The 13,863-nt window shown below is 51.2% G+C and overlaps 1 protein-coding gene across 2 annotated transcripts in view; it reads right to left on the minus strand.

Moving 5' to 3' along the window:
• Positions 1 to 3,034: 3,034 nt before the first annotated feature.
• The window catches only part of PRDM11 (PR/SET domain 11), an 82,617-nt gene continuing 71,788 nt past the window's right edge, over positions 3,035 to 13,863 (minus strand). For both annotated transcript variants that reach the window (XM_060159343.1, XM_060159342.1), the window contains 3 exons: positions 10,846 to 11,033; positions 6,241 to 6,867; positions 3,035 to 5,199 (listed from right to left, as the gene is read on the minus strand). In XM_060159343.1, the coding sequence (XP_060015326.1) occupies positions 3,035 to 5,199; positions 6,241 to 6,867; positions 10,846 to 11,033 (2,980 nt within the window). The remainder of the gene's footprint in view (positions 5,200 to 6,240; positions 6,868 to 10,845; positions 11,034 to 13,863) is intronic.

Below are 13,863 nucleotides of genomic sequence, written 5' to 3' on the forward strand. Positions count from 1 at the left end.
CAGGATAGAAACACTGGAGCCTCCAAGGGGTAAAGACTCTGTGTCAATTGCAGTGGTGTGTCACCCAAATTGCTCCCTGTCCCAAGGCAAAGCGGCCTTCAGAGTATCATGGGCAACTGGAGTTTTAGGGAGGCCTTCCCCAACTTCAGGACCTGCCAGAGAGCTCATCCTCTCTGAGGTCTGGAGTCTAGCTGGGCAGGTGATGGCTAGCAGCCTCGTGCCGCTAGCAGCTGCTCAGGCTTCTGGCCCAGAGGCAGGTGGCCAGCTCCTGCCCCTCTAAAAAGACAAGGTAGACACTGGCATTGGCCCAAAGGATTTTTTCCCCTCTGGATAAAAATTTGAGCTGATTTTGGCCACGGCCTCCTGAGAGGAAACAGTCGCAGCCCTGCTGCGGTACTCAGGCAGCCATGGGCGATTCTCTCCTCCTGGTTTCCAAATGAGTGGTCTAGGGGAGGACTCCCTATCTCCCGACATAGTGGCTGGGGAGGTGCAGAGGGGGGCAGGAGGAGGCGTAAGGCAACTGTTGGCTAGAAGAAAGGATCCCGACTACTGTTTCTGACCCCTACGGAGGCCCACCTTGCCAGCCATCTCTGCCCTCAACGCATCTCAGTCTGTGCGATGTTCAAAGGAAGCTCCCACAGACACGGTGGTTTGGGTGTGTGGTGGAGAGGAAGTTGGGGAGGGAAAGGTGGACCCTTGTGCTTTGCACTTGACCACAGTTACTGACCCTGATGGGAGGAGGCAGATGGGGAGAGAAGACATCGGCCTAAAGTGGAGAAGCGGATGAAGCTGGGAACTTCAAAGCACAAGGAAGGGCTCTGGGTCTTTCCTTGCAAGTTCCTGCTAACTCTCTCCTTGTTCAGAGGAGGGTGGGAAAGTACGTGCGACTGGGGAGGGGGGTGAGGGGTGAATGTCACCAGGCAGGGGTGCATTGATTTGTTGAAGAAGGCAGCATATGAGGCCTGGCAGTGGGACAGTCGGAGAAAACCAGTTGGTTTTTTGTTTTTTTAACATGCTACATCACTGTTGAAAACGAACAAAAAAGTTTCAAAAATAATATATAATATATATAATATATTTATATAATGAAAAGCTATCGACTAGCAGCAATGACTCTAAAGTTATCTTAGCACCAAGACCATGGGGTGGGGGGGAAGGGATCTGGAGGGGGTGAAGGTCTGGCAGGACAAGGAAGGAGGGGGTGACATGTTCAGTGTTGATGACAGTTCCACTCCGGTTCTCAACGGTGGCATGAGCCCTCGGAGACAAGATAAACCAAGAAGGAAGGAAGCCACCACAGTTTCCTAATGTCTGAGCCGAGCAGGTGGGGGACGCTGGAGCCATGCCTGTGGCCAGATCACACCGTCCTTTGCCCACCCTCTGCCAACTGAGAGGGATGGCTCCCGACAGACCACAGACAATGCAGCTCTTCCTCTCTCCCCCCAGTATAACCTGCACCCACGATGCAGGATCTCTGCATATCAGATATGCATACATCAGATGTGGAAACATGGACAGAAGTTTTTAACAGCTCACGCACATTTTTTAAAAAACTCCCTTGCGAGGTATACTGGTAATTAAATGAACAAAAGAGCATTGATCAAGACTCCTCTAGATTAAACCACTACTTGCCTCAGGGAGTAGGCGAGTGGCTATTTCTAAAGCTTATATCTCGGGGGGTGTGTGTGTGTGTGTGCGCGTGTGCGTGTGCGTGTGTGTGTGTGTAGGCTGATGCCTTGAGAGTTCTGTCTTACCTCTTGTGTATTCCTTTCTTTTAGGACGTCTCTACCCTGTTCAAAAAAGGAAGCGTTCGCCGGCATAGATGCATTACCCACTTTCCCACTACCTTCCTGCCAGGCTGCAGGGCTCGTCATCAGCCTTACTGCAAAAGGACCCAATCTCTAGAGACTCTCATCGGAGTTACGCATAACCCAGGGCACAACTTGCATTGACATCTCCTGCCACCGAACTCTAGCAGGCATTTCTTGATTATTAAAGGGAAAATAAAATACCCCCAAACACATTATACGATTATAAAGACAGAGTATAAATAATTCATGTAAATTGATTACATACTTTTCATTTTACTTGTTTTTAGCCAAAAATTGCTGCCCTACTGGGGTATAGACTTTTTGGCTCTTCATTCCCCCCATATTCCCTGGATCTGAATGGAATTATATTATGTTATCCCACACCAGGTCAAACAGGAAGGCAGGGCGCTCACGCCCCACCCCCACCCCGTCCCCGGGATTTCAAGCTCGGTGTAAGGCGATTTTGCCTTCAGTATAACAGGGAAAATGTTTAGGATCCAGGGGTCTGGAAGGAGGGATTCAACAGACAAGGGACAGGACAAGCGACACGGGTAGGGAGTGGTGGGTGTCACAGTCTGACCGACGCTTTTGTTTCGAGACAGTGAAGGAACGCTGGTCAGGAAATGAATGAAAATCTCTCAAGCTGAAGTTGGGTGGGAGAGGGAAAAGTCAAATACCCCGATCCAGATACACAGCCCACCCTCTCCCAAATGAGAGATCGGATTCAGCTGGACCAGCCGGTCAATGAAGAGGCCAAGAAACCCCCCTCATGAAACCAAACAAGAAAAAAAAAAAGGCAAGAACATACACCCAAACCCAAACCCCTCAACCCCCGAACGAGAACAGAAACAAAATGAGCTACCTAAGGTGATGACAGACCCGTCATTTTAGCTTATGCGGTTGGTTGACTGTGAGGTGGGAGCACGTGTGGCCCCAGCACATGCTTCTGTGAGTGAAAATGAGTTTCCACGTGTGTTGCAGCTGCCAAATTTTGTAGACGAGAGTCAGTTTCTGACATTATTCCTTTCCCAGTAGCTTCTGGTGGACGTGTCACCTTGGTTTTTAACATTTTTTCAGTGTGGGTTTATATATATATATATATATATATATATGTATATATATATATATATATAATATAATATATATTTATATAATGTATCAAAGCTTATGAGTATAGGTTAAAAAAATATTCAACAGCTTAGTGAACTCTGCGATCCGGCTCCCTAAATATCCGGGTAAAACTCTGACCCGTGGTCCACGGTCTGAAGCACTGGCTTCTGTTCCAGCGCAGACATCCTGCTGAGGACCTCGGCCGACAGTGTGTAACTGTTGCCAGACTTCTCCTCGAACCAGCTGTCCAGGGCTCGCTTGGCATCAAAGTTGGCGATCGGGGGGCCGTTGACAGCGATGGTCAACAGGTCGCTGAGCTGCTCCAGGGTCAGGCGGGAGCGGTGGTTTTTGCGGACTCGCTGCAGGGCGTTTCGGCCTTTCTCGCAGCAAGCGGTGGAGGTGGGGAGGACTTTGATGACCTGGATGATCTTGTTCAAGAGTGGAAACCTCTGCTTGTATTTGCAGATGTGGCCGATCAGGTCCTTGAAGCCGTTTTTGGTGTAGTAATCAGCCTTGAGTTCCCGCCACTCCATCAGCAGACTCCCCCGGGGGTCCAGCCCTTCCCTGCAGACATCCCGGGAAAAGGTGGGGATGGCCTCCAGGTGATCAAAGATCTGCACCATGTCCTCCTTGCCGTAGCTCATGAGCTCCTCGCTGCTCCTGGGCCAGGCGGCCAGGTCAAACACCTGGCAGGCCTTCACGAAGATCCGGCTGCGGGAATCGAACCGCTGAGCCAGGATCACTTGGGTCTTCTGGCAGATCTTCTCCCGGATGGACTGGAACTTGGCTTCGGCCACCCTGAGGTTCTTCACGGAGATCCCGTTGAAGCTCTCCCGGAAGTTCTCCTCGAACTCCTGCAGGTACTCCCCCGGAGAGTCGGCCAGCCGGCTGATCTCCTGGATGGCCTCCTCGAGCTTGTCGTCCACCTGGGACACCAGGAGGTACTCGCCCTGGAAGACGTAGGCCAGGCGCGACAGCACGGCGATCACGTCCAGGAGGAAGTAGACGAGCTTGATGGACTGGTAGTCCATGAGGAACTGCAGCAGGGCCAGTGCGATGGCCGAGGCGTCTGCCCTCTGGGTCTGGCTGCTGACATCCTTGAGGTGGGCCACCACCTCCAGGTAGTCCTTGATGAGGGCATTGAGGACGTTCTGCTCTCCGATGATCCACCTCACAGCCCGGATGTCCCCCAGGAACTCCGTCTCCTCGCAGAGGGTGGACGCCGTGGACCGCAGCTCGCACAGGAGGCGTGGCGAGTAACGGTAGAAGCTCAGCAGCTGCTTCAGGTTGTTCTCCAGCTCCTCCAGGCAGGGGAGCTCCTTCCCACTGATGGCATCCAGGATCTCCAGGTGGGGCCGGTGCACCATGAAGGGCAGGCACAGCAGCCAGGGCAGCGTCTTGCGTATCGTCATGAACATGCTGGCCCGCAGGCTGGCCGTGACGTTGGCCCCGTCTATGCCCAAGCCCACGGTGGGCTTCTCATCCTGCAGCCGAATGCCCAAGGCGGAAAAGGCCCGGTCAAGCGCCTGCAGATAGCTCTCTGTGCTGGAGAACCCCAGCTCCTGCAGGGACAGGAACTCCGTGGCCGGGGGCCCGTCGCTGCTGGTGTATTGGACGTAGACCGCCACCGTGTCAGCCAGCAGGTCGTCGCTCTGTCCGTCCAGGATGATGCTGAGGCAGGGTGACTGGCGGATGCGCTCCACCAGGTCTTCGCGCAGCGCCCGGGCGATGTGGTGGATGAGGATCTGACAGTCTCCCTCGTTCATGTACTGGTCCACCACCTTGAGCTCGCACTTCCGCAGCAGCTCGGCCAGGGGCCGGAAGTCCAGGTAGGGCCTGCCCTCCAGGGCCAGGTGGTAGGCGGTGTTGAAGAGCAGGGTCATGTTGCGACACATCTCCTCCGTCTTCTCGGGGTGCATGCGGAGCTTGTAGAGCTGCAGACACTTCTTGTGCAGGTTGCTCTGGCTGTGCAGCTTGATGGTGTGAATCTTGAACTGCTTGGAGCCGATGATGAAGGCCGAGGTGCGGGAGGACTGCACCGTGTACTGGCGGCAGACGTGACACCACATCTCGTTGAGGGTCGGGGAGTACCGCAGGAACCAGAATTTCTTCAGCCACTCCTGCTTGAAGCGCCGGATTCGGCGCCCGGTGGCCGACGACATCTTGGAGGGCTCATCGGTGGCCGTCATCATATCGTTGGAGACGGATTCGTCTGCCGAATCGACCTCCTGGTCGTCGTCCTCCATGATGGCAGGGCCGGAGACCATGCTCTCTGAGGCTGGAAGACAAATGGGAAAGAAACAGTTACACCGGCTGGAAAAAACACGGACATTTCCAAAATGAAGGAGATAGGGCCCAAAAGGTAGGTGTCGCATTCTGTGAAACAGGAGCCGATCCCTATGACAGACTGAATCCCAACCTGGAATTCATTTAGAAGCGCTCCTGTCGTCCATGCATGTCTCACCCTCTCTGTGCATTAGCCCCGGGGGCCACCGCGCTCCAGGCTGCCTGCCCTCACCTTCCACGAGTAGGTGCTCAAGGACCTTAAATGTTCTGTGTCAGCCGAACAGCACAACTAGGAGGGCAGAGCTGCTGGAGCAACAGAGCACGTCAGAGGTTCCATAGTGGTACACAGCAAGGACAGGACGTGGGACGCGTCCCACCACCAAGGCGGTCAGGGGAAGGCGCGCTGCCCTCAAATGAAGGGAGCTCGGGCCCCAAGTGATTTCGGGATCAGAATGCAGTGTAGTTAAGATGCGTGCTTTGAACATCTGAAACACCTCGTTCTGAGCTAGGGGGTGCGGTTAAAATAGGAAGTGCTATGTAACTCTCTAACTCAGCTGCAGGTGCGTACTGAGAAAACCTCCTTGTGGTTGAGCATCCCTAAAAGATGCAGGCAGCCAACAGAAAGCAGCGAAGGCAACTAAATGCCCTGTATCCCCGTCGGTAAGGCCGGGGGCTCTCCCCCACGGGACAGCCTGCCTGAGACTGGGAGAGAGGAAGATTGGGTTTGGAAGTTGGGCTTTGGGGTAAGACACTGGAGAAAGGCAAGGGGTCAAGAACACAGCACACACCCCTCCTGCAGCAGAACTTCCTTTATTGACGAGGAGGATACAAGGGCAAGACCCAAAGCCCCACCCGAGCTGTAAGGCGGCCCGTCGGAGGCACCCGAGGGCGTGCGCTGCGGCCGGTACCCATCTCTGAGCTCCACGCCCCAGGTCTCCCCAAAGGTGGCTCCCCTGGGGAGCGCCAGGCCCCCCTCCACACTGCCCACCACGTGCTCTTCCCTCTGACAACAGTCTCATCCACACCAACTTACCTGCGGGGTCTGAGAATTCGGGGAGCTCCAGTACCTGTGCTGGCAAGGTGGGGGGCTCAGGAAGCGTGCCAGACTTAAGCATGTCTAGTTCGGCCTGGAGTTCCCGGACCTTCTTCTTTAGACGAATACAGTTAGGGCAAAAGGAGGTGGTGGGCAGCTCGTGAGGGTCGGATGCAAGGGAGGCCTCGGCGGGACTGTCGGCCTTGAACGACGAAGGCTCCTCCTCTTCATCCTCCAGTGGGCCTGCCTCCTTGGAAACCCCTTGGGGGATCTTCCAGTCTCCTTCTCCCTGGGTCCGGGTGACATTTTGCACGCCATGTGACACAGTCATTGCACACTGACTGTAGGCGTCGTTCTGGTACTTGGGGACCTTCCTGATGACCAGCGAGGTGCTCAGTGCCAGCCGGTGGGCTTCTACCTTTGCAGATTCCAGTGAGGCCTCCAACACATCCTTGAAAATGAGGTCGATTTTCTTCTTCTTGGCCTGGGGGTGCACGTCCCCCTCATCAAAGCCACGCTTGTAGGGACTTTTGCCCTGTCTCAACACGGGGAGCTGCAGGGGACCCCTCAGGTCTTCTGGGTTATCCAGAGCCTGCTCAGACTTCTCCCTCTGCAACTTCTTCTCTCCTAGGAAGGAAAACCAGGGTGTGAGGAAGTGGGGAAAAGCCCCAAAGAGGAGAAACCAACAGAAAACGAAGCGCTCCTCTCAGGAAGTCGCTTGACACATCCCTCTGGGTCTGGCCTAATGGAGCAGGTGTGGCAAAAAGGGAGGTGGATTACTCAATGGATCGCGGGGTCTAGAGTCAAAGGACCTGAAAAAGTGGGAAGAGCTCTTTTTAAAGAGACTGTTTCCACGGAGCTTTATGCGTAGAAGCTCTATGTTCATAAGTTGAGCAAACGCTATAGGGGCAGGGAGTTGGAAGTTAAGGAACTGGCCATCCTGTCGTCTTAGAAGATGGTATCCCACGTGATTAGCCAGGTGGGTGGTACCATAGCTCAGCTAAGTGCATGTGGAGTCCCCACCCCTCCAGGCAGCTCCTCCAGTCCCAGCAATCGGAAGGTGGCTGCTTCGACTTGGTAAAAGGTACACACGAAACACTGAGGCCCACTCCTCCCTCCTCCCTGACTCCTGGGAGACAGCCCTGTTAGGGCAAAGTCTGCCTTATAGCAACCGTCCTTTCTAATTCTCCCAGGAACCGGAAGCCTTGGATTATGTGAGGAAGCACGGCCTGAACCTCTGTGGCTCTCACGGATGCCCGAGGCAGGAAGAAAAGGGAAGTCGGGCATACCAACAGCGGCTGTGAGCTCCAAGATGGCAGCCCCCCAGCACGATAAAGCACGACACGCCCACGCGGACCCAACACACGTTCAAACTACAGTAGCTGTGTGTCCTTACCTGACAATTCTAAGGACATTTCCTTTTCTATTTCTGTCATGCAAATGACGTCAAAGACCTTGGTGAACACCCCAGCAATATATTATGTTAGCCTGATTTTTCCAAATGGCCAACACAGTTGCATAAATTGCTATAGATGTATAGATGCTGCCTGGGGCGACAGATGCTAAGAGGGACCCTCAGAAGGTCCTGACAGCCGTCTATGGAGCTAGAACTCTCAAAGGCTTCCTAGATCAGGGGCGGGGCCCTGGGAGATGTGACTCTGACCAACGTCTTGACCTGAATATATGTTGTCATTAGGCTTCTGAGAGCTGCGTTTGCTCAAGGCCTCCGAGTGAAGGCCAAGGGCTCTCCGTGTGCAATCCAGATGTTCCGTGCTGTGACCAAGCCTTGGCATCCCACAGCTGGCATGGCCTGATGGACCCTGGCCCGTGTGTGACTCCAGGTTTCCCACAGGTCACAGCACAGAAGGGAGCAGCCTATTCAGGATGGTCCTTTTCTGTCCTCACATGAACACCTAAGGAACGACCTTATCTCCTGAAGGCTCCAAGGCTTCTCCTGAGCTCAGGCGGCTCCCCGCAGCCTTGTTTCTATAACATCTGAGGGTGGAGATGAAAAGAACTTTTCAAAAATGCAACTCGTTCGCCTTACAGATCAGACACTTGCCCATCAGAATCTCTGAAAGTCAAAGGCCACCCTTTCACTTTCTCATGGACCAATCAGGCAGCAAATAGCTGAGGATCTCAGGAGGTCCAGGATACGCATCACCGGGGATTCCTCATGCATCTGTACTCAAGGACAAGGTTATTCAAATTTCCTAGGATGAGCAGGCGATTTCTTTGGGCTCAAGGCTCCCGGAAAAATCTATGGGTCAAAAAAAACCTTTAAGCATTATGAAATTGATTCTAGAGCCTCCATAAAACATGAGGGAAACACCACAAAGAAAATCAATGACCCAAAGTAGACAAAAAACATAAATTCTTTGAATACATGTATTAGATGCATCCTATCCTTAAAAGATAACCACAGAGGAATAATTTATACTCTTCAGGAAGCAGTTCTGGGCTCCAACTAATGTCTCTACTTAATAAGAGCTCATAAGTCATGCTCTGGACTTCACCACGGCTCCGGCCTCCAATTCCAAAGAAGCCTCCTCCCACGCAAGACCTTGAGCGGTTGAGCGTGGGGAATGCCCCCTACAGAGCAGAACTGGTACACAGATCTGAGGCACCACTAACCGTGTCAGAGCCACGTGTCAGAGCCAAAGCTACAGGCCACAGGACACACGTCTAAAGGCCACTGAGCTCCACGGCTGCTTCCCAAGGGCTTTACGGCCAAGTCCGCCCTCTGCTCTGGCCCTGCCCCATGGGTGGCTTCCAGTTTCCTTCGTGTTTCCTACTTCTCAGCCTGGCCAGGAATAGACACTCCTTCCTCCTGTATCTTCACACATCTTGGTTTATCTCATTTCAAGTCTGTCTGCCACGCTCCTTTGAACCACTCCTGAAAGCTGATGCCCTTCTCTGAGCGCTCCCCTTGGGTCTCAGGGCTCTCTGAGGATGAAGCAGCTTGAGGTGCTCTGGAGTAGACACGGGGAAGAAAGGACATTACAAATCCAGAAGAATTCAAGAAGATCATGGCCAAGGGATGGGACCCATGTCCTCGGATATGACTTCTCTTGGTTTGCTCTTCTTCTGGTGATATGATTCTTTTGGAGACTTCTCGGTGGTCTTCATTCATTTCTTCTTTTATCCATTCAACCAAGATTTATGGAGGATGTACTATGCATCAGACACTTTTTTACATGGCATCTCCAGAAGTCAAGCGGAAACCACGGCAATCATGTCACAGAAACATGCCTTCCCAAGTATAATCGGCATGTACGTGCCTAACACCCAGCTCCAAAGAAAACAAGAGATGAGGGTATCTATTGGGTCTCCTTTCACTGCTCATCCAATCACCAGATACCTTTTACCAAGTCAGGCAGCAGTTGTGCGCTCAATGTCCACAATTCGCTTTGCTCTGTTTTGGTTTTGAAGACAGCTTACTTCCAATGGGTCACTCTTACCCCCTTTTCATCTCTTCCCCTCATGCTCTAAATGAAGCTTTACTTCCAATAAGTAGATTGGTCAGAAACATGATATGGTGGGGCTTGGGTATAGGCTTGGTTCCCGGGACCAGATGGACTCTGGGTCTTTGGATATGTGGTTTTAGTGTAAGGAAGGTCCTGCTGGAAAAAGGACCTTGGGCTCACCCGTTTGCCCTGGCATGGCTGAGGATGGAGTAAAGAGGTAAGAAAGGCCTAGGAGCTGGGGAGTATTTTAAACCACTTTCAAATGACTCAGTTAAATGGAGCCTGGATGGATACCCACCCACCAGGCCACCACCCACCTCCCTCCAATCTTCTTCTCCTAACAGAGATTGTTCTTTCACAGCATATCATTAGGACTGCCAGGAATGAGACCAGGAGGAAGCAGGGAAGAAACTAGTTTTGTCTGGGAGGCCTTATAACACTGTAGGTTAGAGCTTAGACCCTGGACCCAGACAGATGTGGGTTAGGAACCTAGCTCTGCCCCTGCTTGCCATGGGATTCTGGGGGAGTCACTGTATTTATCTGATGCTCGGTTTCTACATTTGTAAGGTGGGGACAATAACCCACATGCTATCATTAGTATTAAAGTTCACAGCTGAGGGCTTACGATGGTCACGACAGACGTGGTTCTAATGTGTTACGTAGATTACCATCTAACTCTTCCTGGGCACTCATCGGGCAGGTGCTCCTAGGACGATTACAGGGGACACCGTAGAAAACCTGCTTAGCACGTATTAAGTACTTAGTAAATGTCACCTATTATTGAGCCAGTGGCAGTTCGCAACATCCTTCCATCAATTTGAGTCGGGGAAACAGAATCAATTTTGATTAAACTTATATGCTTGGCATTGGAGACTTGTCTCTCTCCCTGATCCTCTGAAACGTCTATAATAGGGCTTCTGACCATGTCTGAGGGAGGGGACACACCGGGTGGCCACGGCCGATGCCAGAGCGGCTGCTCCTGCCTAGCCCATCAGTGCCCCTGAGTCCCTCTGGGTCTCCCCATTGCTGGTGTACTGTATTTCCCATCGGTTTTCCTAGGAAGCTCCTAGAGAAGCGTTTCTGGCCTCCCCTGGGGCTTGGCAGCGGGCGTGGCCCTCCCTTGGGTGTGGGCACTCACCTCTGGCCAGGTTGCGGTGGATGGTCTCTTGGGACATGCTGTGCAGGCGCTTCATGTAGTCTTCGCTGTACCAGACCCGCAGCCGCTCCCCGGGCCGGATGTCCCGGCACGCCCGAAAGTAGATGCACTCGCTGTGCTGGAACGCCAGCAGGTTCTGCTCCCTCTCCTCCCGGGAGATGACCACGTACCTGGGGGCGAGGGGGACAGGTAAGAACGCGCGGGCCACTCTTTGGCGAGTGCCTGCCGGTACCAGGCGCGGTGCCGGGCAGCTGCCAGCGGCTAGCCGCCTGTGAGCGTGCGGGCATCTGCAAAAGTCTACGGAGCGGCTTCCCTGCCGAGGAAAGGCACTCCAGCTGGAGCCAGTCCCTTGTCTCACTGTTCTGTGGACTTCAAGCAAGCCTTTGAACCTCTAAGAATCTCTGTTTTCTGGGACTGGAAATGACACCTGCCCTTCCTGCCTCCTAGGTTCTGGTAAATACGAGGTTCAATACCAGATATACAGGTGATTGGAAAACCATTCTTCCCTAACTTTTAACCGCAGGCATTCCCAGATACCCGCAGGCCTCTGATGGCGGTAAGGGCGAGATCCTTGAACTGTTCTCAGAATGTCACAAAGCCTATGTGAAAAGGGTGCCCACGAGATCAATTAATAAACGCTGAAGACCAACATCTTTACAAATAGAGGGTCCAGTGGGGACAGGGGAGGTAGGGAAAGGCAAGGAAATGTGAGCAACCACAGGTCAATCCAAGTCATTTGAAGGTAAGGAAACTGAGGCTCAGAGAGGCTAAGTGACTTGCCTAAGGTCACACAGCTAATAAATGGGAGATTGAGCATTGAGGTCCATGCTTTTCTCACTAGTACTCACGGCTCCTATGTGGGCATGTAAAGCACCAACTCAGCAATGCCCAGATAACCTTTAAAGTTCTGTCAGACCCTCAGAATCTATGGACCTCACCCATTCTCCCTGAAATGACATTTCCGATATCCAACCTGCCACCTCACTCGCCTCCAAAAGGTGAGATGATGCAATACCTGTAGAGAGGTGGAGATGTACAGATCGAACAGGCAAGAGGAAATTATTTGGAGTTTTAGGGTTCTGTGGTATCCAAGTGCCTAGGAAATTTGTAGTCAAAAACAAACTTCTTTTCCTTATGCTATGATTTGTCTCAAAAGCCAGGGAAGAAATCAAAGTCTGTGCGACTGGCACAGCCCAAAGAACTGTACTTGGAGCAGCCCAAGGGAAACAATAATTCACAGAAATAAATCCAAATGGATAATGAACAAATGAAAGGATTCAGCATCACTAATACGAAAAGAGGCACAAAGCAGCACATTGTCTTGTTGGCACAGAGAACTTTTTTACATTGTAAGCTCTGTATTGGTAAAGGTGGCAAGACTAGGGTCTCCCATACTAATGGTGGAGCATAAGCTGGCATGACACTTTGGGAAACGACCTGGCAACAGGGACTCGAACAAGTATTTGTTCATTCACGTTCACAGCAGCATTATTCACAATAGTCAAAGGTGGAAGCAACCCACGTGTCAACTGATGGATGAATGGATAAATAAGATGTGGTAATATACACCCAATGGGATATTAGTCAGCCATAAATAGGAAGGAAACTCTGACCCACGCTACAACATGAATGATCCTTGACGACACATACCAAGTGAAATAAGCCAGTCATAAAACAACAAATACTACAGGATCCCACTTATATGAGTAGTCAAATTCACAGAGACAGAAAGTAGGATGGTGGTTGCCAGGGGATGGGGGAGGGGGGAATAGGGAGCTAGCGTTGAATGGGTACAGAGCTTCAGTTGGGGAAGATGGGAAGAGTTATGGGGAGGGATAATGGTGATGGTTGCCCAACAGTGTGAATATACTTAATACCACTGAACTTTACACTTAAAAATGGTTAAAGTGGTAAATTTTATTTCATTTGGGTCTTTCCACAATATTTGTAGAATTTAAAAAAGAACACCAGAACGTTAAGGTGTGGAACAAGAATGCAAAATGCATACCGCCACGCTGACTGTTCCGCTGTTTGTAATGGAGCAAAAGCTAGAACATCTAAACTTCTGATACTAGAGAAACAACTGAATAAACCATGGTATATTTGTACAAAGGAATGTTACTCATCTACAGAAAAATGTTTTCAAAGAATCTTTCATGACATGGAAAAATGGTCCTGATATAAGGCAGAGTGGGAACAACAGGACTCAAAGCTATTTATATTACGGTTCTAACCATGCTTTACAAACAAGCCTGGGTAAACTGCTTGAAGGAAACACACCACTGTTTTAACAGTGATTATCCATTATACATGGTTCTACTTCTTTGTAATTTTCTGTACTTTCCAAGTCTTCCTCAATAAGCAATTATTACTGTTACTCCCTCTCCCCCACCCCCTAAAAAAGGAAAAGACATACACCAACGCCAATTCCAGTACAGGGTGGCAGTGGTGACGGTCACGGTGGCCAGCAGCATTGGGAATCTACATTTGTGGTACCCCAGGCATAGTGCCCCTCACATACAATCTCAACTCTCCAACTGCGGAAGTCTGCCTTTTCTTCATACGTGAGATTTCTTCTGAATGTGCACACTATTTTCTAGTCCCCAGTTCAGCAAGAGTCTGGGAATTGACCTAGTGGTGAGCACAGCATGGAACTGAGTTAGATCCAAACCTTCCTATTCCCAGACACAGAAGGCAAACCATCACTCATGTTTTTTCTAACAAGAATCACTTAAATCATAGAGCACAAGGAAAGAAGAATACAGTCTTTTCTTTTTTCAGTCTCTAAACAGCTGTCAGGCTCTAAAAGCTAGAATTGTTTTCTCTGGCACTCAACTTAAAGAGAAAAAAGGTAGATGAGAAACACGTAACTATCAGGGATTTATTCCAAAAAGCAACTTGGTGAGGACGTCAGAAGGTTTAGAAAGACTCAAGTCAATCTCCCCTTCCAACTTCTGGTGTTTTCCTACCCAACAAGAATCGATATTTAGGAATAGAGGT

The sequence above is a fragment of the Lagenorhynchus albirostris genome, chromosome 9, assembly GCF_949774975.1.
Source record: "Lagenorhynchus albirostris chromosome 9, mLagAlb1.1, whole genome shotgun sequence".
NCBI lineage: Eukaryota > Metazoa > Chordata > Mammalia > Artiodactyla > Delphinidae > Lagenorhynchus > Lagenorhynchus albirostris.